The sequence below is a fragment of the Fringilla coelebs genome, assembly GCF_963513975.1.
Source record: "Fringilla coelebs genome assembly, chromosome: 3".
Classification (NCBI taxonomy): Eukaryota; Metazoa; Chordata; class Aves; order Passeriformes; family Fringillidae; genus Fringilla; species Fringilla coelebs.
In genome coordinates this window covers 21,148,540-21,175,963 of record NC_140030.1, presented here as the reverse complement: position 1 = coordinate 21,175,963, position 27,424 = coordinate 21,148,540, and the positions used below count along the sequence as shown (strand labels likewise).

Here is a 27,424-nt window from a genome sequence, read left to right as displayed (position 1 = left end):
TTTTAGTGTGCATATCCTGAATATTCCTGATATTTCTCTTGCCAGTCCTGCTGCTGAGCAATGATGCTCAAGCAAAGTAAAAGCACCAGGCCTCTGCAATGCTGTTAATCAGTTTGCAAAATCTATAGCTGCTCTGAAATGCAAAGAAAAATAAAGCAGATGGCACAAGACATAAATATGTCTTTTTATGAATAAACTAGAAAAAGAAACTAAAATTTTCTTTCCAGTTGTATTCAAAGGCTATCATGATATAAAAAGCAGAATTTATTTTTTGACTAATTTTATGAAGCGGGAAAAATATTTTTTAAAATCCTGAACATTTTGTCTCCCTCTATTAGTTTATAATAATCAATCAAAAATTACAAAAATGGTGACAAACTGTTCTAATTCTAAACCATATGAATTCCTATTTGAATCAAAGCATTAACTGCTTAGGTACTTGCCTCTCTTCAACATAAATATGTGCAATTGGCTCCACTAGATTTTCCTTTAAGGAAGGGCATTTAGAGAAATGGAGAGTAAACAAAATTATTCTGTGCTGCTTTGTAGTGGGCCAGAAAAAAAATGATGCAAACCAGGTAGAAATTGTTCAGGAGAAATGAGAAAGTAACAATGCAGCATAATATGCATTAATTTCTCACCCAGTGAGGAAAAAGTGTAAAATATCAAATTAGTTTTTTAAGGATTGATGTCCTAAGTGCCAGACCCTTACATGCACAAGATTGCCTACCAGTGCTGAGTATGGCACAGAGGTGGCTATGAATGACCTGTTCTGTAAACCACATGAATTTTTTTATGTGCTCTGTGATGCCAGCCAGGCAGATCAGTCATAACCAGAATATCAGGCACGATGGCAATACTGCTGAGTAGCCAGGAAGATGATTCCAGCACTGGAGAACTGGCAGTTGGGTGGTTTGGATACACACAATAGAAACAAAAGGAAGATTTCCTGATAATTTATAAACAAAAGTTTAACTGATAGAGCTGGAAGCAGAATATCCCTCTCAATCTACACTGCATTTGTCTAAACTTGCTAAATGTTACTGTTGATACAGCCATAGAAGTCAGTTATTCCAGCCATAATCCAGTGTCAAATTTATACTAGAAATAAAATTACTAAAATAAGTCAATTTAGCCATAACTTCAGGTTAGCCATAGACCTTCACAGACACAAGGCAGTAAGAGAAATGTGATCTATTTGATGAAATAGCAGTGGCTGTGGGTGACATTCAGAACACCTTTCAAAAGGCAGCCTTTTCATAAATTACCACTTTGGGTCCATTTGCAAGATAGAACCACCTGAGGGGTCTTACAAATCAATATAATCATTAAGCACTTAGTCAAAATAACATTATTTAGGCTGAGATCACAAAATTAGCCGGGTGATGAATTTACATGGTAGCACCGTCAATTAAAGGAAATGGTTGTGGCAGAAGTAAACTGGATTTTCTGTTTTGTAGGGGGGTTTATCCAGAAGGAGGATAATGGCTCTGCAGGGAGCTGCCCTGGAGGCAGAGGTCCCAGGGGCGTGCTGCTGAAGGCACACAGGGCTCCTCTGAGCACCAGGAGAAACCCAGTGCAATGCCCAGGCTGGAGCTGGATCTTCTGCTTTGCACGGGGAAAGTCAGCACCAACCCTGAAATTATTTCAGAAGAGGAAAAAGAGGCCTTCTCATATTGTAAGGCAACAATCAAATCTAACCCTGTATCAAAAGAATACTCAGTTTTTGGAAGAGTGTTTTGGCACATACTGTTTTAGCCAAAGGCTTTGGAAGTCTCAGCTAACATGACTGTCCCTGAAATGCCCTGAAATCTCTTCACTGCTCTCCATCATGGTCATTGGAAATTTTGAGTTACTCCTAAAATAAAAATGTACATATGGATGCTTCACAGTTACTGCTCAAAACACAGAATGATGATCATTAAAAGAATATTAAAAAATCAAAGGGGACCTTTGAGGAAAAAAAATCACAGACACTAAAAGAGTTTATTTCTCACAAAAAGAATTAATTATTTGATGATTTTTCTAACAAGACATGGATGTCAAAAGTAAGAATACAAGTCCCCATTTAAAAGACAGGGTGTTGGGACACAATTTTTTTATATATGCCTCTTTTTGTCTTCCATCTACACCAGTCTCTGATTCCAAACATCGTTAAAAGGAGACTGTTGTATCAAACAGGCCACTTTAATTGTACAAAATAATCTGCTTTTCTTAGTCAAATTCTGAAATGTTAGTAAGGGGTTTCCTTCTTGAATCAGTTCTATCTTTAAAGTTCAGTCATAGCCAAAGATTTAAAAATGCTTGGTTTTAACATGTGTAACCTCTGGTATTTAATTAAGAAAAATGGATCTGTTAGAATGATGAGGAAAAGGTTGAATCAGACTGTTTGGATCCAAGCAAATCAGTAAATCAGTCTGCTTGGATCCAAGCTTGCCATTTTCAGTGTGTGCCCTCAGGGACTACCTCAAAACCTGCACTGATGATTGGAGTCTCTGCTTTCTGCTTTCAGTGCTGAAGCAGTATGTACTCAGGCTGCACAGAAGAAAAGAGTGATTTGCTCCATTACCTGACCCTAGACTGGCACCTGAATGTAAATCAAGTTCTTCAGAGTGCTCCTCTAACACACCCACTTGCACTTAAATTGAAATACTCTCTGTTTGTGAGTGTAGGGCAGGCAAAGGAAACGTCACACACAGCCCAGGCTTCTCCAGCCCTTTCCTTTGCTGCTCCCTGGAAAGGTCCACACCTTTGCTTGCTGCTCTGGTGGTGAAAGATCCTGCAATTTTTGAGGACTTTCCACGTTCAAGAGTTTCTCCATTTTAAAGGTTGTCGAGAGTGGGTTTTTTTAATTGTAAGAATATTCAAATCTTGCAAAAGTAGTCATTAAAACTTACCACTGTCATACTGTGATTCAAATTCAAGAGATAATTTTGTTTTAAATTAAATTAACTCCTTTAATTAAATTCTGAATAAATTTCTCTCTCACATAATTAGAGAGATGCTTTAGTTGTTAACCCATCTTCCTGCTTCTCCCCTTTTCTCATTTAGGCCTGCATGATGAATCCTAGCCAGTAAAGAGACCAGAGAGTTCCTCACTAGGGAGAGAGTCTCAAGTTTGGGTATCTGTGAAAAGACCCTGTTTCTTCCCTTTGAGATTAAACAGTCAGAAACAGTGATATACATATCTTGCTGATATATATATATATATATATATATATATATATATATATATATATATATAAAATCATAGTGATTTTTTTGAGATTTTTTTTTTCGAGAAACTGCTTACACCCAGATGATTTTTATCAGCACAGTTTATATGATGGGCTGCACTTTAGGTAAACCTGAAATCATTGCCTGGGTAGTGTGCATCTATAATTTTGCAACCTTTTTTCCTGTTGGATCATTTTACACATCTTGTCATTAAGTAAACCTGGATATTTGTTACACCCTAAAGTCAGATGTTAGTTGGTAGTCTCATGTTGGCATAGTCTGTGGGGGCAAAATATTGCATTTGTCCTGAGCCAGTATTTAAAGTGGGGTCTTTTAATAACAGTGAATTACATCAGAACTTCAAGACAGCTTTTCTCACCTCACATCAGTTGCTGATAAAAACCCCGCTCTCCAGCTCTAAGTTAGTTGTCCAATCACTTTTAGAATTACTGTGAGAAAAATAAGCGATTCTGGGGGCAATTCTTGCCCATTTTAGATGCTTATTTTACCAGGAAATGAATCATTCTATGCTTTTCTCTGTCAACCATAGAGACAATCAAGGACAACCAGCTCAAATTAGGACATCTAATTTTGACATTTACCATCACTGGCAATGTTCAAGAAACAAGTGGGCCTGGTACTTGATTTAGCTGACATGGTGGTGTTCAGTCAAAAGTTGGACTCGATGACCTTGGAGGTTTTACCCAACTTTAATGATTCTATGGTGCTGTGAAATGCCTAAAGGGATGAGAAAACCTCCAGCCAAAAGCTCTGTTCCTGTGACACACTGGTTTGCACTGGGATATAACCTGTCCTGTCTTTTCTTACTCTTGTTCATTGGAAAGGTGGGAGCTTCATCTCCTCTGCTCCACATCCCTCTGAGCTGGATGGTAAAGCAAATCTGAATGGAATTTGCCTGCAGTAATGACTGAAACCTAATTTCCTGAGCCTTGATCCCTTCTGCTGAAGCTGCTACATAGCAGCCAGTACCAGCTTTGCCCACGGTATCTTCATAACTCCAGACAGGAATGAAAAGCAAAGCTTCTGTATTTCTGCAACTTTTAAAATTTAATAACCAGTTTAAGGCACTAGATTAGACCATGCTGTTAATCCCATTGAAAATGCTGATATTGAAATCAGTGGAACCTGTCCAGTTCATACCATCTCCAGGTCTGGACCATTATATTATTATATTATTGACAGAGACAAGAATTGTGCTGCCTATATACAATTTTTAAAAAAGTTTTTCAAAACAGCTCATCACTGAGACACTGCTGCCAAATAAATTACATATAAAAAAACCTATTTTTTTAAGCAACGTCTGTCTTTGACATCTCTCTGATAAACAGAATCTGTGCAGCGCTTTTAAAAACTACTGAAATCATTAGTATGACACAACGTCAATTAAAATTTACTGGGGCAAAGCAAAATTACTGGATGAGGTTTTTTTTTAAAAAAAGAAAATAAATCTGTGTGTGCAACAGGTTAGCCTCAATATTCAGCGTAGATCCTTTCAGTTCTGTACATCTATCTGATTTTGTGCAGGAAACTAACAATTAAGAGGAAATGTGACCACTAAATTTGGAAAAAGCTGGAGCCACTACAGTCTCCCTGGAGAAGAAATGTATAAAAGGAATTACTATAATCAAGTAATTCAGTACGCAAGATGTTACCTCCATATTGAGAAAACTTAGGTCTGTAGGCAGCTCCATGTTACATAAATGATAAATATGTTTTGACAGTGTAATTAATGTTAGTCTCAAAACAGAAATGCAAATCAAACAAGACATCAAGATCAGGGACTGTGGGCCTTTGCTAAAATTAACAGAGATGTGGGCAACACAAACCTCATAGATTTCTGATGGACTGGTTACAAAGGGTTCTTATTTTAGATCAGTTAATTAGCAAGAAATTATAGCCTAACCAGTATCCTGTAGATGACATGGCGAAGTGCTGACAGCTGTACTGCTCTTCTAAGCAGTTCCTGTGTGCCTCTAAAATACTGAAGTTGCATTAAAAAGCACCATCTCAGTTTTTCAATTGCAGGAAGGAAAAGTGTTCCTTTAACTATATTTCATTTTCAAAATGTATGTGCAGCTTTTCAGGAATACGGATTGCATTTGTCACCTCATCAACACAGTAAGAGACAAAGAAAAAAAATTCCAAACGCTGTGAATCACTTTTCTTGTGCTACTCTTTTCACATTGAAATAAAACAAAATAATTGAAAATGTTTTCCAGTAAAATTTCTTCTCAAACTCCCATGTACCCCTCTCACTCAGTTAAATTAATTTCCATCAGCCTCCTAAACCCCCTCATGAATATATTATGTAGGTTTATAATTGGTTTTATTTTTCTATTTTCTATTCTCTTTCTTACAGTAACTCTTTGTCGCTTGTAATTTTATTTAATTCACAGTAAGGAATTTCAAGACAAGTAGGATGAGAAAAACAATTTGCTTGCTTACCCTTAAGGAAATGTTGCATAATTTTATCACTATGTTATGATAATAGTCTGACATTAAGGAACATAAGTGATTACTAAATATTTTAAACAAATGCAATTTAGTACCTTTAAACAATATATTTAATCCACAGAGATTACAAGTCTGGACACAAACTCAGAGTGCACTTTTTTGTCAAATCCAATAACCATTTTAGCCAAGAAACAGATGCAGTGAGTGTCAAAACCAGTCAAAACTAAGAAAGCTACTTGCAGGCTCTCAACCATGTATTTAGGTGTAGCAAAGGATGCTGCTGTGTTTGGATCTCTCAGTTATCCTTGTTTACAATGGGACCCAAGTTTAACCTTAGTTTTCATCTTGTAATGCAATTTGAATAGGTTTAAGTTTTGCCTTAGATTAATGGAAGTTAGCTAGCTATGCAATGCTATCACTGTAGACTATTTTAATAGACAACAGAGAGAAACAGGGATCTCCAGAGGATCACTTCTGTCATAGAGGGGACAAGTTATAGAGAACATAGATATCCACTGGCTATAACAGGATATTAAAGTGACTGCCTTTGAAACATACATTTTAGATACATGTATCACATGAGATGAACTTTTATGACTGAAATTTGTATAATTTCTTAGACTGGGGGAAGGAGGCAGAGAGTGAAAATAAATGTATTTTTCTGGACACAGGAATGTCCGAAAAGGTAAAGAAATGGATGTAAAATTCATGGCTCATTGATGTGTCCTTGATATGCTGTTCTCATTCTCAGAAAGCCAAGTGATAGGTTACTCACTTCAAGCTGTCTTCATGAACCCTTGGTGTCCTCTAGTTGCCCTTGAGGTGTAGCAGTGTGCTGTTGGGGTTGCTCTGGTACTTGTGGTTTCCAGTGTGTGTATTTTCATGGACTATATACTGAGACTGAACCTTGGCCTTACAGCAAGTAGGACTTTGTCAGGACTGATCAAAGTGCTATTCATTGACAATAAATCACCTCAGTGTAGGCTGGGGTTTGTTGATTCTGTGTTTGTGCACAACAGGATCCATACATTGTATTCAGTCTGAGTCAAACTCACCAAGACACAGGTACCAAAGGATTCCTCCCTAAACAACAGTTTCTTGTCTAGGTCCTGTATAGATGGTACCAGTCAATTGTCTTTGAACTAATCAGAGTTAGTCGTCATGGGAACTTAGACAACTAGATTGCACAAAAGCATCCATGTTTAGTTGACTTGACCTGAAGGTTAACCCAACACAATTCAACTAACCTGTCTGGTCAAAGGCTAATTCTGTCAGGTGATGCCCTAGGAATGTCACCAATTTCAGTGTCTTTATTTTCTCTGATGCTCTGGGAAAAAACCTTTCCAGGATGTTTTGAGTATCAGTATCAGGTTTATCAGTTGTCTTTCTAGGGTAGATCTGAGTCTGAATAATTTTCCTGATGCAGAAATGGATCAAATGATGTTTGTGTAGCTAGCACGGCAAGGAATGTAGTTCCAGGCACATATCATCATTACAGCTCCTGACACTCACACCTTCAACAAAAAACCAGGACTGAAGGCATGCAAAGTTTCTGAGAAGACTCCTTAGAGTTTATTTTCTTTCCCAGGAGGAGAAGCACAGGCAGGGTCCTTCATTCTTTTTTGCTGCAAGGAAGCACGATGAACTGGTGCTTCCAGGGTCACTGGCCCTGTGTGCTTCCCTCAGCTGCACACCCAAAGCCCTCTGGCAACCTCAGGGTGAATATCTGGGCTGAGATTTACATCTGCCACTGTCAGCTTCTACCACATCAGGAAGGGTTCAAACTGAGCAGTGTTTGCATGTTCCTTCCTTGCATGTTATATTTTTCTGATAAATTCTACTTCTTTTTTAACCATATAGTACCATAAAGAAAAAATAGCTGAGAAAACTCTTTGAACAGAACAGCTCTGAAGCCAAATTTTGCCAGGGGAAGAAGCATAGGCGTCCTTTTTATTAAAAAAAGAACCAGATGTCTGGCAAATCCAGTGGGTTATGGAGGAATTTTGTCAAGCACAGAAAAGCAGGAGCAAGAGAGAAACAATCATTACACATTTTTAAACTAACCATAGATGGAAGGCAGTGATTTCATTTTTTATCTTTGACTCTGAAGATAATCTGCACCGGAGAAAATGAAAATTATGAAAAGCTCCTGGCTACTGCTCCGACTGCTTTCATGCCTCATCAGCTTGAGGAGGCTGGGCAGCCCTGATTAGCACAGCCTTACTCCATCTCCAGGAATCCCAGAGCTGTGAACAGCTGTGACAGCTCCTTGGCCATCTTGTCCAACTCCTTGAACCTAAGTGTTTGTGTCACCTTCATCCTAGTGACTTCCTGGCCCATTTCTATCATGCAGAGTAGCTCTTGAACAGCAGTGTCAGCATAGCAGCAAAATTCAATATGTAAAAAAAATTAAAGGCTAATTATGCTCTCCAGATACACCCAGAGCAATGAAAATTATGTGTGTGTATCCAAGCATAGAACCGGGTTCCTCATTTGTTAGGATAAGATTTATTCTCACGGTATAGGAACACAATTTGGCACAGCATCAAAGGATTAACTCGGGATGCCCAAGTGCTCCTAGAGATAGATGGTGTTTCCTGCAGGGAGTTAGAGTGTCAGATAATTCCATAGGGCCCCAACAGTAATTAAGATAAGCCAACATACTAAATTATGATTGAGAACACAGCCTTCTATATCTTATTTGAACTCAATGCTTTGTGTTTTTAAACCAGGATTCCACTGCTAGCTATTACCTAGCAATGGATACCAGCAATATCCTCTCAGACTGAGCATTTATTTCTATGGAAAGAACAGAAATTGTGGAGATGTTACTTCATGCATAAGTTTTCCCCCATTTGGCTGGGTTTTCCTAGCCATAGTGCATCAGATTAAGATCCAAACAGCCACCAGGATGAAGTATCTCATACTTGAGGAAATAAAAGAAAATCACACATCTGTTGCTGATAAATGATTTTCTTTTAAGAACTGAAGAGCATATTTCCCTCTTTTTTTTAATATTTATATAAATTTATAAAATTTCTTCTGAGTTTTCTCTTTCCCAAGCTCAGCAGTCCTGACACTTTTGTTTTTCTCATGGGAGGGGTATCATATGTAGTAGCACCATGGCTTTTTTTCCCACCTTTGGTATCCTCATATGTGGCAAAAAAACCTGACAAACCAGTAAAACCTTAAAACAATAACTAATGTTATTAGTGTTCAGATAGCAATCAGTCCTTTTAGGGTTTGGAGGGGTAGCCATGCTATGAAACAGTACAAATTCTCTGTGAAATATCATATTCTCACCCATTTATTTTTGTAAGTACATGATTATGCAATTAGTTCACTGACCATGAGAGTTTTGTGGCTAAATATCAAACATGGGCTGTAAAAATTCATCTTACATAGTTCTTTATTTGAAAATGGAAAGCTGAAAATAGCTTGAAGTCAGGAGAAGGGAAACCTGCAATTCCTCAGGCCTCCTAATAATTGTAGGAGCTCTAATTGAAAACTTCCTCATCCAATGTGACCTTGCTTGAATTAATTGGTTTTAGAATTAGTGCTGAATAGTTCAGTGAATGTGGAATTCTCTGAAGTTTACTCATTGCCAAGCGGAGTCCAGCTGACTGAGAAAAGCAAAATAGCCCAGAGACAGTTTTCAAAAAGTAAAATGACCCATAGTCACTTCATCTTCCTCAGTGAAGTTTTTAGCAAGCATGAACTTAGTTGGTCTACCTACTATGAATCAGAAAAAAGGAGGTGCGTGCACAACTGAGAAAATCATTAGGATTGGAAAAATATAACAGATTGCATTATGTTACATTTTCTAGAAGAATTTAAAAATTTTAAGCACTATACTGACAACTTAAGGCTAGTAACTCTGTTCCCTAAATCCAACAATGCTTCATGCTAAATTTTTCTCAAGTTTACCATGAAATCCCTGAAGTGGGAGAAATGACTTTGGATTGACATTTAGGACATAGGACAGAAATCCAGGATGCCTTTATGCACCCTGACCAAGTCCCCACTGTGCTGAAGTCCATAGCTAGGTGAATTTGTTTTATCATTAATCCATCCCTTTAACAGTAATCCAGTAAAAAATACTGTTGTAGCCAAAAAACCTGGGTTAGAGGAACATGTGGAGCAGTTTTAAGAAAATGTTCTTCTCTTTCATTCATCAGACTGAAAAGCAAAGAACTTAACAGAGTCTGCTTAGTCCGTGCAGGAGGAGGATTTCATGCATCTGATTGAGTCACAAATTGCACAGTACTTCTGGCTAGCTGCTTCAATTTGAATATAAAAGCAGTACACACTGAGAAGCTATTCCACCTGATGAGTGAACATCCTGAGCAGCTGGTCCAGAGGAATTCAGAGGAAATGTTCCTCTCAATAAAGATGAAAGGGTTTTATGCACTTTATACATTTTATACAATGTATATATTGTCATCAGGAGAACATATGTGTGCCTCCACATGTGAAGAGATGATAAGTTGGTGTTCAAGTTGGCCAGAAGTGCAAATACCAGTTACTCTCTCTCTCTCAGGGAAGGGATTTTAGCATGTTCTGCTTCACAAGACACCATTCTAACTGCTACCTCCATTATCATTGCAATTCAATGTTTCTGCATTCACAGTAAAGCCAAACTAAAAAAAAAAAAACCAAACAAAACTGTGGGGAAATATCCTGAAATAATCTATACCATAAGGAGTGGTTAATATAAAGGACTGTCTCTACATACAGAACTTGTAGCAAAAATAAGTTGACCTTCTCAGACAAAGGGGGAATGAGGGAGTGATTAATATGTTCCAGATGTCCTTGTTGGTTATGTTTTCATAGTGCAGTCTAGTGCTGTACCACAGCATCTGAACTCTTTTCAGTAAGGGAAGCCAGGTGTTGCAGGTGGGATAAAATGTTACTGCTCCTGCCCTACTGCCCTCCATTTCCCAGCAGGACTGGACAGCCAGGGCTGACTCTGGCTCAGCTGGTGGTGGCACAGCAGCCTGTGCCTCCCCTGCACTGTGCCACACTCCCTGGGTGTCTGCTGAGCTGACAGTGGGATGATGTGCTTAGGCAACAGGGAACCAGGCTGGAACCACCTGGAAAGTGACCCAGTTTTTATGAACTCTTCCTGAAAAGTGAAACATTGCTCGCAGGAGTAGCAGAGCTGTAAGTCAGTAGCACTTAGGATGACTGCTGCACTCAGTGACTTCCCATTCAGGAAATTACATGTTGTCTGTGATGGAGGAGCGAGGTGGGAGGCAGCAGCAGCTGGAGCTGCATTTTCTCAGCTGTGCATCTGACAGCTGGGACTGGATACGGTTCAGAGACAGAAAGCATATGCTGCCATTCAGGGCTTTTAGCATCAAGTATCTTTTACTGGGTTCATTATCTCCTCACAAAATGAAATGTGATGGCTGGAAATGCCCTAACCTCAATGAAAGAAGAGTCCCAGCAGGGGTCACACAGAGGCCAGGTCTGGCTTACCATAGGCCAGCAATGCTGGCTGCCTCCTCTGCACTGTCACTGGTCTCATTCATTCACACCTGGGGCAAGAGGGAGCGCCCAAGGCCCTGTGACAATCTCCCTCAGAGGTGGAGAACACTGGTTCCACAAATAATTAAACTACACGGATTCATGCAGAGATTATATGTCCTTTAGCACCAAGGTTTCTTTGTAAAGTTGTATGCAGTTAAGAAGAGCCTGATACTGGTAGTTCTTCTTTTTCCATCTATTAGAAAATCCTATTAGCAGAGTCCATTAATAATGTCCCACATAATATTCATTATAGTTGCAACCTCCCGAAAGTTGTAAATGCATCTAGGAATATTTTAGGAAAATGCATGCTATAATTATATATTCTATACCTTTGTAATTGAATTAATAGAAATTTTTATTTCATTTTAGGTTTACATTTTTGGTTACAAGAATTAATTTTTAGCTAAGCCTGTGTGTTATGAATCAATCACTTTATGACAATGATAAGGGGTAGTCATGACCTATATAACTAAAATTGAATAGAATAATTAAATTGAAATGACTGTTAATTTTCTAAAAAATTCCTTCAGTTTCTTTGCCAAGAAGAATTTGTTACATCAGCAGCAAAAAAGAAGTTAATGTAATTTTCCTAAGAAATAAAAGACTGAATTGGAAATAAAAGCTGATGTGAAAGTCTGATCTTTCTGACATTTATTTGAATGTGAAATGTCTGCCAACACCATTTCCACATTTCAGGCAACTGCTTCTTTTACAATTTTCAGAAAGGGATGAAGAAGTAAGATTTTTGTAAAAATTATAATAAGGATAAGAAATGCAGTATCTCCCTCCAAAGTGACAAGGACTGAAGAGGGAAAAATGGAAGCATTAAACCTAGGATTTTGAAAACAAGAACTTATTTGGCAACTGAAATTTCCCTTAAAAGTGAATCACACAATCCTTACTCTTCTTTTATACCAGATAATTATTTCTGATTTGCCTATTTATCTTATATAGAAACTGAAGACAAATTTGCTCAGCGGCACAAAGATGACATTTTAATTACAGAATCACACTCAGAACTGTATACAGTCCATAACACTGGAAATAATTTTGGAACAGGAAAACACCTCAAGTAATCTTATTTTCCCCAGGTTGTCAATATCACCTCACCACAAAAAATAAGAAGAATTACATTGCAGGCAAGAAGATCTATCTGATAAATCATTTCTGAGATGAGGGAGCAGTTAGGACTGAAATGAAGGTTAAAATTTTCAAAACCAAAGTGTTTAACCAGCAGACTACAAATCAATGCATAACCTTTCTCATAAGCATGAAAATACAATACTTAATATTGTATTTTCCCAAATATATTTTATTATTGAGCTTTTTCACTCTGAGGAAAATAAAATAAGTTATTTTCAGTGAGAATTTAGGGCTCATGCAGCATATAAACTCAAGACGGTTTAGGGAAAAATCAGTTCACTTGGTAACCAAGGTAATTCTGAAAACATTCCAATTCAGTACTCAGAGCAGATTCCAAAATAAGCATCTGTTTGTGTCTCTTGCCATGGAAGGTGTCTTCATAATGATCACACAATGATATATGATAAAGATGGAAATTAGTCTCTGAGGTAGCAATAAGATCTCATTTTATATCATGATAGCATCTCTATTAATCAAAGAACCCGAACATCCTTAGAGGGGGCACTGTAAGCAACAATTTCTAGCTTTACACCAAGTTTTACATAACAATTAAAATAGTATGCTTAAGATAAAATAACATTTTATGCTACTTCAGGAATGCAAATGTATATTATTCAACCATGGCTTCCTTTCTAAGCACCCACTGTTCCGTTATACAACAGACGTACCAAGCAAACAACTTAAAAAGTATTTTTATATGATACATTTTGAACTCATTTTTACCTTTTGTAGATGGGTAGTCTGCACTACAGCTTAATAATATGTGGCAAGGACAATATCATAATTAGGAACTGGCATTAACATATTTGGAAACGTAGAAGTGAATTTGGATCAGTTTACATGCTTCCTATAGATTTCATTTTAGTTATTGAACGGCTCTCTGTGCAATCTTTTCTCTACCAATATATGCTAAAATTCTAAAATGGATAATGCATTGTCTTTGCTAAGCAACTAATAAAAAAAAGGAAAGTTGCCAGAAGAATGTTTAAAGATCTTAACAGTGAGTGTTATAACAATGAATGGTTAATGGATAATGAATAACAGCAGATGTATAAAGCTTGCAAAAACGTTTACAATTTGGTGCACTGGTACAATTGGTAACACCTTCCCTAAAAGTAATTAATTAACTTTTACATTAACTATTTAGATCAAATATTTTTAATCTTAATTCTCTTTTTTTTTTTGGTACTTTAACAACCTAAACGACAGTGAGCACAACTAATCTCATTTAGAAGATCAATTACTTGATAGATAAACCACATAAATGTCTAACAATTCACCATTTGCACTTGCATTTTTATATTTGCACCTAGATAACTGTATGTATGTGAAATGGAGGTCAAAAATCCAGGTCCATTACATTATGCACGCAGCATTCTTCCAGAAAGAGCTTATTCCAAGATGTAGCCACAATAGTACAGTATTAAAAACATAAGAATACTGGTATCAAACATTATCTCTACACAGCAAAAATGTTTCTAGTGTCAAGCCTCCCTTTAGAAAACAGGCTGATATGTTTTTACATGCAGAGCAGTGAAAGGGTCAGTGGAGACTGGCTTACCTGTGGTTGACCTGATGGTTGAGGTGATGTTGGAGGATGTCAGCGCAGGAATGCATTCATCATCCTGGGAATAGCCTGCCTGAATGGCACGCAAGTAACTGTGGCTTCTTGTTCGGAAACATCCAGGGAGGTCAAGGGCATCCATTGCCTGAGCTTCAACTTCACTAAACACTGATTCACACACCGATTCAAATTGCCCATTAACCTCTGCTTCACTCATCTGAATAAACAACAACAATGCATTTGATTTTTGACTTGCTTTTTTGTGATCATCACGGCCTCAACATCTCAAATGGACACCTGTACATTGATGAAGAACTGTTTTAGCAAATAGTTAAAGTGTATTAATCCCTTCTGATCACATTCACATTGTTCAACTTAGATCAGCTGTTTACACATCTCTATTAAATGCACCACACATGCCATACATTAGGGTTCCATTTAATATCTTTTGGCATAGTTGAGAAGGGACCCAAGCCAAACTCGCTTCCTGGTTAACTGGGTTAGCCATTCACTTCCATGGAAGAACTTTTCTTCAGCAGCATTATATAAAATCTGACATTTCTCCCAGCAGGAGTGCTGTGGAACCCTGCCTGGCAGAGCAGCCCAGCTGTGCCTCCCGGACCCTCTACCCCGTTGTCCCCTTGGGGTATTTCAGCAGCAGCCTCCAGCTCCCTGCAGTGCTTAGGCAGGACCCAGCATCTACCTGCTAGCCCTGCCTCGCAGGCTGGGCATGATCCAACACTGTGCCTGTTTTAGAGGCAATTTTCATGATAAACAGGGCTTAGGCAGAGTGGCCAGGCTTGGAGAACCTCTCAGTAGGAAACCATATGTTGCTGTTTTGATGATTAGTGCCTTAATTCTACCTACAGTGTATTTCAAAGGATCACTGGAGGCAGTCCTAACTACCTGCAAATGTACCTGAATAACTAAATATTCTTTTTATCCAAAATCGCATAGGAAGTTTACACTGAACAGATAATTGCATGACTTTCTGAAAAGAATTTTCTTCTAAAAAGTGAGTGCTAGAAATCAGAATCAGTATGAATAATTTTACAAGTTAAATTTATGGCATCACTAAATGGTGCATCCGGTTGATATTAATTTTCCTATACAGCTGCTAAGTGCTCCTAGTGCTTTATTCATTATGGAAAGAGAGTCCTATCAAATGTTTCAAATATTTTAGGGCTTTGGTTAAGTAAATGGAAATTTTATAGAGAGGTTCTGATGATTATGAATAACTGATAATTTTGTGTAAGACATTTTTACTACTGAAAATCTTCTGAAAAGAACTAAATTACTCTTCATAAAATTTGCTTTTAATAAAGTTAAGTAGACTAATGCAATCTCAAAGAGATCAAAAAAATCTTACTCTATTTTGTAATATTATTGATCAGGAAATATATGGTAATTTAGTCCATAAATTCAGTAAGTCTTAGCCACTTATTTCAAACTAAGGTTATTGACAATAGAAAATTAAAAGTTTTCAATCTGAAATTAAAAATATATACCATGGAATTCAGCATTCTTCTTGAGTCTACCCTTTGTCAGGTGTGAAAAGGGAAGGATCTCACAACAAAAAGGCATAAAAAAACCTCACAAATTATAAAAACTGATATTATGTAGAACAAGAGGAGGATGGTGTCATGGAGAAAGAACAGGAAACGGCAAAGGTTCAGAACTTGATATTTTAATACATTTGCTTGGGGTCATATTTATTAAACGCATTTATTAATGGTCTGGAAAGAGCTGGACTGTGAGGTAGGAAGTGTGTGGCTAACACAAAGTTGCATAGGTTAGTGAACACTGAAAAAGCAAGGAACTGTATCCAGCAGGTTTAGTTAATCTGGCCAATTGAGCAATCTACCTGCAAATGAGATCTATTGTGGACACCTTCCAGGTAATGCACACTGAAATGAAGAATTTCAACCACTACTGAAACCAATTAATTATCATGGACAGCTCAGTGAATATCTCTGTGCACAGACATGGTCAAAGAGGCAGAGGATGTTAGACTAGTTCTATGTGAGAACATTGTTAGGTGGCAGCTGACAGCATTTGCTTTGAAGGCAGGATTTAATACACATGAAATTTTCTCAAAAGCAGAGTATAATAAAAAGACAAAATAATCAATAAGCAGTGTAATAAAAAAAAAGGCATCAGAATTAGGGGAACAGTTTTCACAAGGGAGCTGCGAAAAAATAGTGAAAGGTTTGGAAAATGACTGACTGTTTCTAATTCTAATGTGCGCTGCATAAAATTAAATTTAGAATTACCTCACATGAATTAAGGAATTTGACTGAAGGGCATTAGTCAGGTGACTAGCCCCTCCCAGCTCTCTGCAGTCAGTGGGGACTGACAAGCATTTCCAGAGGGCTCTCAGCCCACTCAGGATGTTCACTGTCCTGGAAGAAACCCTTTTGCTCCATTAACTACAGAGGAAGCTTTGGTTGTTGCCTCAGTTAAAAGCCTCAATTTAGATGAGTTGAATCCAGACCTGAATAGCCATGCAATACAAATCGAATATGAATGAATATGAAATTGCTTTAAAAAGATTTCTCTTTTAACACAACCATTGTGTGTGTATACCCTCAGGTGGCTCACTAAATGGTCAAAGAAATATTAAGTACCATGTCTGAGAAGGGGGCAGGGCCCCTCTGTCATAAAACAACACAGGGAAGAAAAGTCAGGACCAATAAACGTTAGAAACATTGGGAATTTTATGTCAAGCCCTCTGCTACATGGAACATGTACTTAATTCTTATGGCTTATTGCACTTCAGGTGTGATTCAGACCTCACTTGACCACGAGTTAGTGCTAACTAACAGACATAAAGCCAGCAGGGAGGAAAACTGTACCTTTTCAGGAGTCCCCATACACATAATAGTTGATGGGACTTATTCTCTCCCCCAAGAATTTGATTTAGGATGAAACACTGCTCCTTTGGAGTATAATTTTTTTCAGTCTATATCTTAATCTGGCAACCCACATTTACTGAAATCAGAGCAGGTATTTTCAGAAGATGAGTATTGTAGGAGTGTACTCCTCATGCTCAGTCTGACTCTTCTTAACATTTTAATATTTAATATGGACTGAAAATAAAAACACCAGTATTTATATTTTTAATGAAAAACAAATGGAGAAGATAATGTTTGATAATGTTTCTTTGCCTCTAGCATTCAGTATTTTTCTTGAAATTTTGAGTGACATTCCTCAGAACTGAATTATTCCCACAATTCACATCCTCAGTTTGATATTGATTAAAAAAATGCAAAAAAACCTAAAACCATCCACTAGTTGCAACTCTCACATCTGCAGTTAACCTATAAGAAAAGTTATAACAAGAATTTCCCACCTGACTAACACAGCTGGCCTGACTGAGCGTGCTCACTGCTCTCATATAGCTCTGATTCCTTGAGCGAAACTTTGGGGAATTGTAGTTTGCAGAGGGATCCAGGTTGTGACCCCCAGGCACGTCACTTGCAGTTTGAAGGTAGCTCTGACTACAAAGGAGAAAGGAAGAAAAAAAGGAAAGGGTGTAAAACTACAGATGGTATCAATTAGGACACTAAAGGCAGTAATTTGTATAAGACACACAAACCCACTCCCCTGGGTGCAAATCTTACTCTGTATAAAGCATCATAGATCTGTTGTAGCCAAACATCTCAGCACAAGCAGACAATCTGCCTGTGGCGCTCCTACCTAGATGGTATGAAATTTTAAGTCTTTGCTCTATTTCAACACCATCAATCCTCCTGGCTTTTAATGTTGAACTTTACTGAAAGACACAGTCTAGGTCAACAGGATCAAAAAACAGAGCTAAAGCACAAACCAAAGTAACTAAAAATCTTCCTTCACAGATAAAATCTGTTACTTGTAATCTGGTCTTCATCAGGATTTTAGGCATCAAGAGCCCTTTTATCATCAAAGATATAGTTTTGCAAAAGATGAAAATATCCCATGTTCAGCTAAAAAATAAATGAATAAGGTGCTCAGAGCAACTGCATGAAGCTCTAGAAATTGCTTTATTACAACACATTTCCCATTTTGCAGGACTGGGACTGTAAAACCAGACTGAGCCCTTTTCAGTATGCTCTCACACCAAGAGTATGCTAGTCTCCATGGTTTGTTTTAAATGTATTGATAACATTCCAGAAAAATAAATAAACCTGAGGAAACTGCAGTACTTTGCCTTGAATACCAAAAATTAAACTCTGGTACACCAGAGTTCTCAGAACCGCTGTAAATCAGATTTTAGAACTTTCCCCTGCACATCAGTGCAGAAATGAATTAATGTCCCAGCTGATATTTGTTTTCATGCGGTAAATAGGCAGCTTTTATATTTATTCCTTAAAGGCAGCTTTAGCAAAACCAGTTTCTGGGAATGTAGATTTGTGCCAGTTGAATGCCTAATATTGGCCATAGAGTTACTTCATGCTGAGCTGGCAGAGTTGGTAGTCCAGCAGCATCTATGCCATGTGCCTGGGCTGTTGGAAATTTCCTTGTGAAGGGTGAAATTTCCTCTCTGGAAGAACCAGACCACTCAGCGAGTGGGAAAGCCACAGGTTAGACTCCTGCTGCAAGATGAAGCACAAACCAGGGTTTTGTTTCTCAGACCATATTTATTAAACAGTGAGCATGACCATAGGCTGGTGCTTGAGGAAGACCTCAGCCTTCCTCATGGAGCAGACACAACCTGAGTCTGGATCCAGTCCCTGAGGAGGGATTCTCCTCAGGAAATCTGGGAGGAATCTCAAACATTTTATCATGGCTTTGCCTAGAAAAGCAAAGAACTGAGATCCATCTCCCTGTGTGGCCATGTCCTTTGATGTCTGATGTGTGATGATCCAGTATTCCCTCACATCACCAACTGCAAGGGCAGATGGGATTTAGAGACCCTTATACTTGGGAGGTCTGTTCTCAGGAATTTCCGTGTGTTCTTCCATCTCAGGGCCAACACAGACATAGCTCTGCTTCCTCAGTGCATCTCCCTTAGATCCACAGAATCATTTACTTTGGAAAAAACCCCTGAGATTACCGAATCCAGCTGTTAACTGAATGCTGCCAAGTCCAAGGCTAAACCTTGTCCCTATGTACCACATCTACATGTCCTTTAAATACCCCCAGGGATGTTGACTCAGTCATTTCCCTGGGCAGCCTGTTCCAATGCCTGATAATCATTTCAATGAAGAAATTTTTCCTAATAAATTTGCTGGAGTATATCCAAAGAAGAGCAACAGAGTTGGTGAAGCAAAAAAAAAAGGACACATTTTGTTTTCGTCTTTGTTCAAGGGAGACACTCTTTCAAAATCCCAAGAAATTTCCCTGGAGAAAAAAACCCAATTCATTTCTTCCTGGATATTCAGTTTCTTCTGTAACCTCATGTCAGAGATAAACTATGTAGAAACTATGCTATAACTGCTAAAGCCAAAATGAAAATGTATGAGATTATTGCAGGTATGAGCTCAGAGGCTAAATAAGTCATTACAGTCAAAGTGATTCTATGATTAAGATAACAGGCTGATAGTGGGTCTAATTTGGTTCTAGAGGATAAAAACAAGAACATTTGTTCCCATAGGTATGAAGACAAATAGATTAGGTGAAGTGGTGTAAAGCCTCACTATCCACATTTAGTTGCTGGATGTAACTAAACTGACTTTATAGATAGGCTGATGATTGACAGCTGCTCTGTGTCATTCTGATTTTTGTATATGCTTTAATTACTCTTGGAATCACAGAATGGCTTGTGTTGGAAAGGACCTTAAAGATCACGTAGTTCCAAACCCCTGCCAAGGGTAAGGACATCTCCTACTAGACCACGTTGCTCAGAGCCCCATCCCACCTGGCCCTGAACACACCCAGAGATGGGGCACCCACAGCTTCTCTGAGCAGCCTGTGCCAGGGCCTCACCACCCTCACAGTCAAGAATTTCTTCCTAAGATTTCACCTAAATCTCTAAGTTCAGAAGTGATCACCCCTTGTCCTATCACTACCTGCCCAGGTACAAAGTCACTCTCCCTCTTCTTTAAAAGCCCCCTTTAGTTACTGGAAGGTTGCAAAGGATCCTTCTCTTCTGCAGGCTGAACATCCCCAGATCTGTCAGCCTGTCTTCACAGGAGAGGTGCTCCAGCTCTCTGATCATCTTTTGGCCTCCTGTGGACCTGACCTAGGGGGTCCACATCTTTCTTGTGCTGAGGACTCCTGACCTGGACATACTACTCCAGGTGGGCTCTCATGAGGGCAGAGAGACTTTTACTTGTCTGGTATTGCCAATAATCTCTTTGATGTTGTTAGGTTAGTATTTTTCAAAACAAATAAGTCCCTCCTGGATGTTCTGCTTGCCATCATCAGGTGGCAAAATCTAGATTCTGAGTTCATAAACAGTTTGTTAAAGAGTCGTTTGAGATTTCATTAAAACATGGGCCACATTAAGAAAAGATAGAAGGAATAGAATTAAATCAGAAATTACTGTGTGAAATACTCAAAATTAATTAATTTAAACCTGATTCTAATTACTATCCCCTTTGCTAAATAATGCTTAAAACCCTAGTATTTAATTAATCACATTCTGGTTCCTTCTTAGTTATTCCTATCACTAAATACCATCAACAATTTTTGCAGCAATAATTTCTTATGGAAAAAAACCCAGTATTCCATGGTACTTCTAAGCAGCTGAGTTTTGATGAACGAGTTTGGATATTACCTGATTTTTCATTTATCAGAGATTAATTGATTCATGGAACTGAAGCAAAGTAAAAGAAATGTTGCATATAAAAGCTATAAAAGCCCATAAAAGCAATTTTACACTCATTTGACTAGCACTTTAAAATTTTCCTGATAAATAGAAATTATTAGTTTTGATTTCTAAGCTATAATCTCAAAGTTATCCTCTAGGATAATTCTGTCAATGCATGGTGAAAATTATGACCTTGCTATAAACATGATCCAGGAAGTGAAATACCAGGGTTACATGGGGAAGTTGCTCTCAAATGTCACGATCTGTTGCTCAAGGAAATCTCATGGTTGTCAACAATGCTAGAAAACACACTCAACATCTGCCCTTAGTAAATGCTGACTTTTTAATGACATCTACTCTATCTATAAGCTTAGGAACACAATACTTGACCTTCATTTCCAGAACATCAAAGTTCTTTTGCTTTGAAAAAAGAAAAAATTTTTATTTTATGTTCTGTAGCAGCATAGATGAGCTTATATCTCAGCTGAGCACTGCAGAAGGGCAAGACAAGCACGTGCGAATGAGATGTGTTAACAGATCCAGGACCACTAAAAAAATATACATAGTAACACAAAGAGGTGGCTCTAAAAATCAGCACTAAGGAGAAGGAGGAATAGGGTGAGACTAACAGGAAAAATTAAATTAGTCTGTCTGCTCTCTTCCCACTTGTTTTTCTGAATAGAGTAGATTTTAGGAAGAGATGTCCTTTAAAAGCTTTTCTGCCCCCAAGGCTTACTTTCCATTTTCCATTGGCTTCAGAAGAAGTTCATGGCAGCCAGGCAGAGGTCTTAAATTTAATGAGAAATATTTTATCTGAAAGAAAAGCTCAAAGCCTAAAGAAATTTTGGGGAAAATATCACTTCCATGTAATGACCTTACAGCTGTTGAGAACCTCTGCTATAAAAGTGAAGGACTTCCAGTGAAGGTCGCTAAATTTGCAATAGCACATTCAGCACTCAGCAGATTGCCTGAGTGTGTTCAGGGAGGAAAAATACTGTATTATAACCAGATAAAGTGAGCCATAGCATGACATGTTTATCTGGGACAGCATACCTGATAGCATGCCCTATAGCATAGCTGGACTAGCCTGTCACCCTGGTACAGAGGGAATGGCAGTGAGGTTAGGCTGCAAATTCCAACAAAAAATAGATCAAGAATAAGGGAAAAAGCAGTAGTCCAAAAGCAGTCCTAAACCATTTCTAAGAGTCTTGCATTACAGTCTCCGTTTTCTTGCATTTCTCTAAACTGCAAAAACTCAGGCTTCTGTATCCAAACCTTTCATGTCCTGATGCTCCTACTTGAAAGCTGCCCCTTTCTCCACACTCAGAACTCACATTTGCCAGAACCCCAAGGACTGCTCCTTTTGATTCTTGACCTACCCAGATCCTAACCTTTACTGTTTCCTCTTCAAGTCCTAGGGAACAGTTTCCTGTTCAAGATGTCCTAAAACACCCCCCAGAAGTCATCATTGGGCCACTTATCCTTCTGTCCTCTGCAGATTACAAAAGTACTCCTAACACCTCTATTTGTCATCAAAGTCCTGCTCAACCTGCTGGTGCCACCTAATCCCACTGCCTCACTTAGGAGACTACCACTACCCAAAACCTCCTCGACTTCTTGTGCAAGCTAACTTTGTGTTCTTGCCCACGCTTCATCAAGACTAAAGTTTATGAGCAGAGTGGGGCAATATAATTGCAGGAAAACATCTGTTACTTTAACCTCACAACAAGTAACAAGATGTGCTAAAAAAAAACCCCAAACCCAAAGAAACAAAAAAGGATGATTTTTAAAATTCTTTTGACTCCAGCCCCCCAATTTAAATTTGTGCTTTTCCTTGTCTTCTAGTCATCCTTAACAGCACATATATCAAAAATGTAGAAAGAAATTTAAGTTTTCTTGTACTGCAATCAAAAAGCTCTACATAAGGTTTGTGAAGAGATTTCAGGAGATGGAAAAGGATGCCTACATCTCCTTATCTTTTCCCAACTTGGGCCTTTCTAACAGAAGATTGGAAGACCAGAGGTATGTTTAGAACATGTTTTAATGAAAGGAATAACAATGCAAGCTAGTCCAATAGCTGCAATAACACATTAACTAATGATAAGGGAAGGGCATTAACTAACGATAACAGACTCATTTCCTCATTTTCAGCAACATAATACTTGGTCTTCTATTTCCTTTTATATTAATAGTTTATTTGTTAAAAGAGTAAGGTACTTTATAAGTAAGAGCCAGCTAACATTATTTAGGGTTTTTTTTAATCTGAATTCCATTGTTTTATATACTTTAGGAATGTTTATGGGACCACAGATGGTGTTTGAAGTAGCACAGTGACTGGGGGATTGGAGGCATTCCTGCTGCGGTGCATGCCACAGCGCCTCACACCACTCAGTCAAAATCTTTCACTTCTTGGAGCACTCGGCCCATCCTCTGTTGTCACCGAGATCAGATGCTGATGAACACCCAGGATGGTTTGTGGAATGTCTCCTGAACTCTCTTGGCACTGCTGCATGATGAGTATTGCTGTGAGCTGGATTTACAACACACACACTGCACCGGGACTTACACAGACACTGCCTGTTTCGCAGAGGACGAATCGTTTTGTTGTTTGGTGAAAAGGTATGTATGGTAACAATACTGTTTTACTTTTAGGACAGCTTGAAATGCCAGAATTAGAAAATGGCATGGTTTAAAATCTTATAGCTAGTCCAGGGTCAAAACAACACCAAAAAAAAAATCACAAAATCACAGAATCATGGAGGTTTAAAAAAGCCTCTGAGATCATCAAGTTCACCCTGTGACCTAGCACCACCTTGTCAACTAGATAGATCATGGAACTGAGTGCCATGTCCAGTCTTTCCTCAAACACCTCCAGGGACCATGACCCCACCACCTCCCACAGCAGCCCATTCCAATGCCCAATCATCCTTTCTTTGAAGAATTTCTTCCTAATGCCCAATGTAAACCTCCCCTGGTGCAGCTTAAGACTGTGTCCTCTTGTCCTATCACTTGTTGCCTGCAAGAAGAGGCTGACCCCTGCCTGGCTACAATCTCCTTTCAGGCAGCTGTAGAGGGTGATAAGGTCTCTTCAGAGACTCCTCCGGCTAAACAACCCCAGCTCCCTCAGCTGCTCCTCACAGACCCTTCATCAGCCTTGCTGCCCTTGTCTGGACATGTTTCAGCACCTCAATGTCCTTCTTGAAAAGAGGGGCCCAAAACTGGATACAGGAATTGAAGTGTGGCATGACCAGCACTGATGTCGTGGTTTAACCACTACAGCTGAGTACAGGGTAGAAGCTAGAAGCCCCCTAACTTCTTCCTAAAAATTCTAATTCCTGAACAGAAATACTTGACAGCCAGGACAGCCCCAGGGGAAAAATGGACTATTTAACTCCTGAGAAAGGGATCTCCCAGTCACGCTGGTTTTGTTTTGTATTTTGCTGTCTGCATTTTCTAATAAGTGATTGGCATCACATATTTCATCATAAAACTTATATCACTGTTTAAAACAGTACAATTGTGATGCCAGCAATACACTTGCCAAGGTCATTCCTTGATCTACTCATATTCAAAATAGTGATCACTCCCCAGAGTCCCTCTTCTCTTGTCAAACGTTCAGTCACCAGTGCACCCTGGGTCAAGGAGGCCCTGAAAGTGAATTAATGTCTTTTGAGGCCTTTAAAAGTTGTAGCAAGAAGGTCACCTTCTGACTCTGAATGGGTTTATCAAGTTTATTCAGGGAGCATACAATATAAAGAAAATCCATGTTCCATCAAATTAATTTTTGGAATCGCCATATTCTAAAATCATACCTTTTTATTTTCATGATCATGCCAGCATTTGTGCAAAAATGTGAGAATGAATGGGAGCATTAAAGAAAGTACAATCACTTCTGTTCAAATCAGTATATGCAATTCAGAAGTATCTTTCTGGGACAAAAAGATAAAATTTGTAAAAGAATCCATCTTGGGTGCCTAAAAGGGAGGTGCATTAAAATTATCAAAGTAGCGGCAGTTATCAAAACCTATTTTATTGAGAGATTTGCATTTCAATGGATATTCATTTCTCTATCTGGACCTATCTTAACTATGTCTTTCTAGATACATGGAATAACTCATCGACCAGAATCTGATGATTATAGCTTAGCCAGCAGTGCCATTGAATAGCAGCTGCGAGTCACACTGCATCTCCATGGAGCACTGCTGGAATCCACAGAGCTCTGCAAAGGCACCCAGATGTGCCTGCACGCAGCCCATTGGAGAACTCAGAGTGTAGACATCGAGCCTGATTCTCCCTTTCAAAAAGCACATTTAGTCTGGCTCTTTGGAAAACCAAAAGTGCACATAAATCTCATAAATTCATCTGTAGCAAAGAATTCCTTTTCTAATATTTGCCAGTCTGAAGCCTCTCTTTGATCACTGGTAGATATGAGAATTTGGGCCAAATGAAATAGTTTAGGTGCCTAGATGGTTCATCATTGACCCACACCTTTTTAAAAAGTGTGCCTGAAAGATATTGAACGTTGTTACAGGAATATGTTAGGAAAGGGGTGGAGACTGCTGTTTCTACCCTACTAATCACTGGTAGGAGAGAACTCTTGCTGTCAGTAAGTGTTTAGGGATTTGGTACAACATGAACCAGAAGAAAATGAGAGGAAATCATCAGCATCATTAAACAGTCTGGTGGTTTGATCACTCCTTGCAAAGATAGAGAGGATGTAGGCTCAACCAAGCCTGTATTTCAAATCACTCAAAATGTTCCTGTAATAAAAAAAGTAGGCTACCAGAAATCTAACTCTAAACTCTAAACTTTCAACTCTAAACTCTAAACTCTCAAACTCTAAACTCTAAACTTTCAAAACTCTAAACTCTAAACTCTAAACTTTCAAAAAGCTGTCAGATTTACATATATAGCTAATCTATAGCTAATCCTAAGAGTCTTGTTCACATATAATATTTTGAGCTTGCCCTGGCAAGCATGCAACAAGCTCTTCAGCATCAACAAAATTCAGGCAAATGCTATGGCAAAAACTCAAAGGGCATTTAAGCATCATGTAGCAGTTCAGTAAATGGGTTTATGGATGCAAGCAGAACTCAAATATTGGATATATGTTCCCAAATCCATTTGTGGAATTGAAATATTCATTAATTTCCTCAGGAAGCTATCTCACTTTTTTTTTTCTTTTTGCTTTTGGTGCATACACATGTACACATGCAAAAAGTCTAATTGAGTAGGATAAGTGCAGACTACAGGCTATCAGGGCTCATTAAAACATCTGAACATGAGCTTAATTTAAGCATACATGTAAGTCCATTAAAACCAGTAGATCTGAAGATAATAAGTGACCTTCATGCTGAAGTTGAAAATAAGTTGAAGATACTAATGAGACTGTAATTACTGTAATTTCTGGAGAAGCAATTGAGTAGAATTGGGAAAAGAATTTTGTGTATGTGTGTGTGTGTGTGTGTATAAAAATATACTCTCACACATAAAATTTCTGGTTTTTTAGCCAAAAGAATCTTAATTTTCAAATCCTTGCCTCAAGAAGTATTTCTGTACACATCCTTTACAGTCCTATTCAGTTTTTATTGAAAATGAAACAAATGGGAAAATCAGCTTTTGATCCTTTTCAAATGAAAAGTAAAACTAACATATTTGTTGGAAGCAGAAACAAATAGGCACCAAAAACCTGAAGCATATTTTCCCTTGGATGTCACTATTTGTGCTTGTTATATTGACCTGAATCTTACTGCATTTTCACCACAATCCATCATGTAATTGCATTTTTCTGAGAAAATCCTGCTTTATTCCTGAAAAGACTCTGGACTTTGTGTAGAGCCTTAGGATCCCCCTTCCATCCCTAATCCAGGGTAATACATTTCAGCCCTAAACATAAAGCTGGTATTTACTAAAATGAGGTAGGACATCTGGGCTTAGTGACTCCTGGTGTTTCACACTATGCTGCTTCTCAGAGAACAAGATGCCTAACACTACTTAAGAGCATTTGCTATTATTCTGCAAAGGAAGAAAAGATGGGGGTGTCTTTTGACCCCACAAAAGATGTTTCCTAGGTAGCCAGATGACTGTCTGCCCTTCATCAGCATTCCCTCTTAACCCTGCAGCCTAATCTAACCTAGATCTTACTGACTGCAGCAGACTATCACCCTGCCAGTGGCCCTCTGATTACGTTATTAGTTGATAAGGCTTTGTAATTAGCCCTCAAACTCTCCTCAGTAAATCTCCAATTTCACCCCTCAGAGGCTCTGAGTAGATGCTACTACACTGTAGGGCCTCAGAAAGCTACTAATGAAGTGTGTAATGAGGCTTTTTAGAGTCAGAAGATTGAGGGGAAAAAAAACCCCAAAGATAAATAAAAAGCATATAAAAGATGAGGCTTCCTTTTCTAGCGATTTTCCTTATCTCTTCTATTACAAATATTTCTCAGGAGTGGCTTCAAAACCATTCCTAATTTAAAATGTAGAAGCTCTAATGGCAAATTGAAGTTTACCTTAAAAATTAAAAAAGGCTTGGATCACTGGCGCACAGCAATGGATAATGTTGAAAGAGGACACGACTTTCTCTAGCAAGGAAGGTGTGCTTTAACTCTCAGTCTGTGACATTTTGCAGCATACCCTCTCCCACATGTGCACACTTACCTACTGCGCTTTCTGTGTACATTTGCCAAGGGGTTTGTCTTAGAAGAAAGACCCACAAATTTGTTTGGCACTAAAGAACAGTGGAGTCTGCACTGTCATGGGCAG

At 38.4% G+C, this 27,424-nt stretch overlaps 1 protein-coding gene across 1 annotated transcript in view; it reads right to left on the bottom strand.

The window, feature by feature from the left end:
• The window catches only part of DLGAP2 (DLG associated protein 2), a gene marked incomplete at its 3' end in the record, with an annotated part of 444,743 nt that overhangs the window by 31,263 nt on the left and 386,056 nt on the right, over positions 1-27,424 (bottom strand). The window contains exons 7-8 of the mRNA XM_084202322.1: positions 17,283-17,430; positions 13,928-14,147 (exon numbers count right to left, since the gene is read on the bottom strand). Of these exons, the coding sequence (XP_084058448.1) occupies positions 13,928-14,147; positions 17,283-17,430 (368 nt within the window). The remainder of the gene's footprint in view (positions 1-13,927; positions 14,148-17,282; positions 17,431-27,424) is intronic.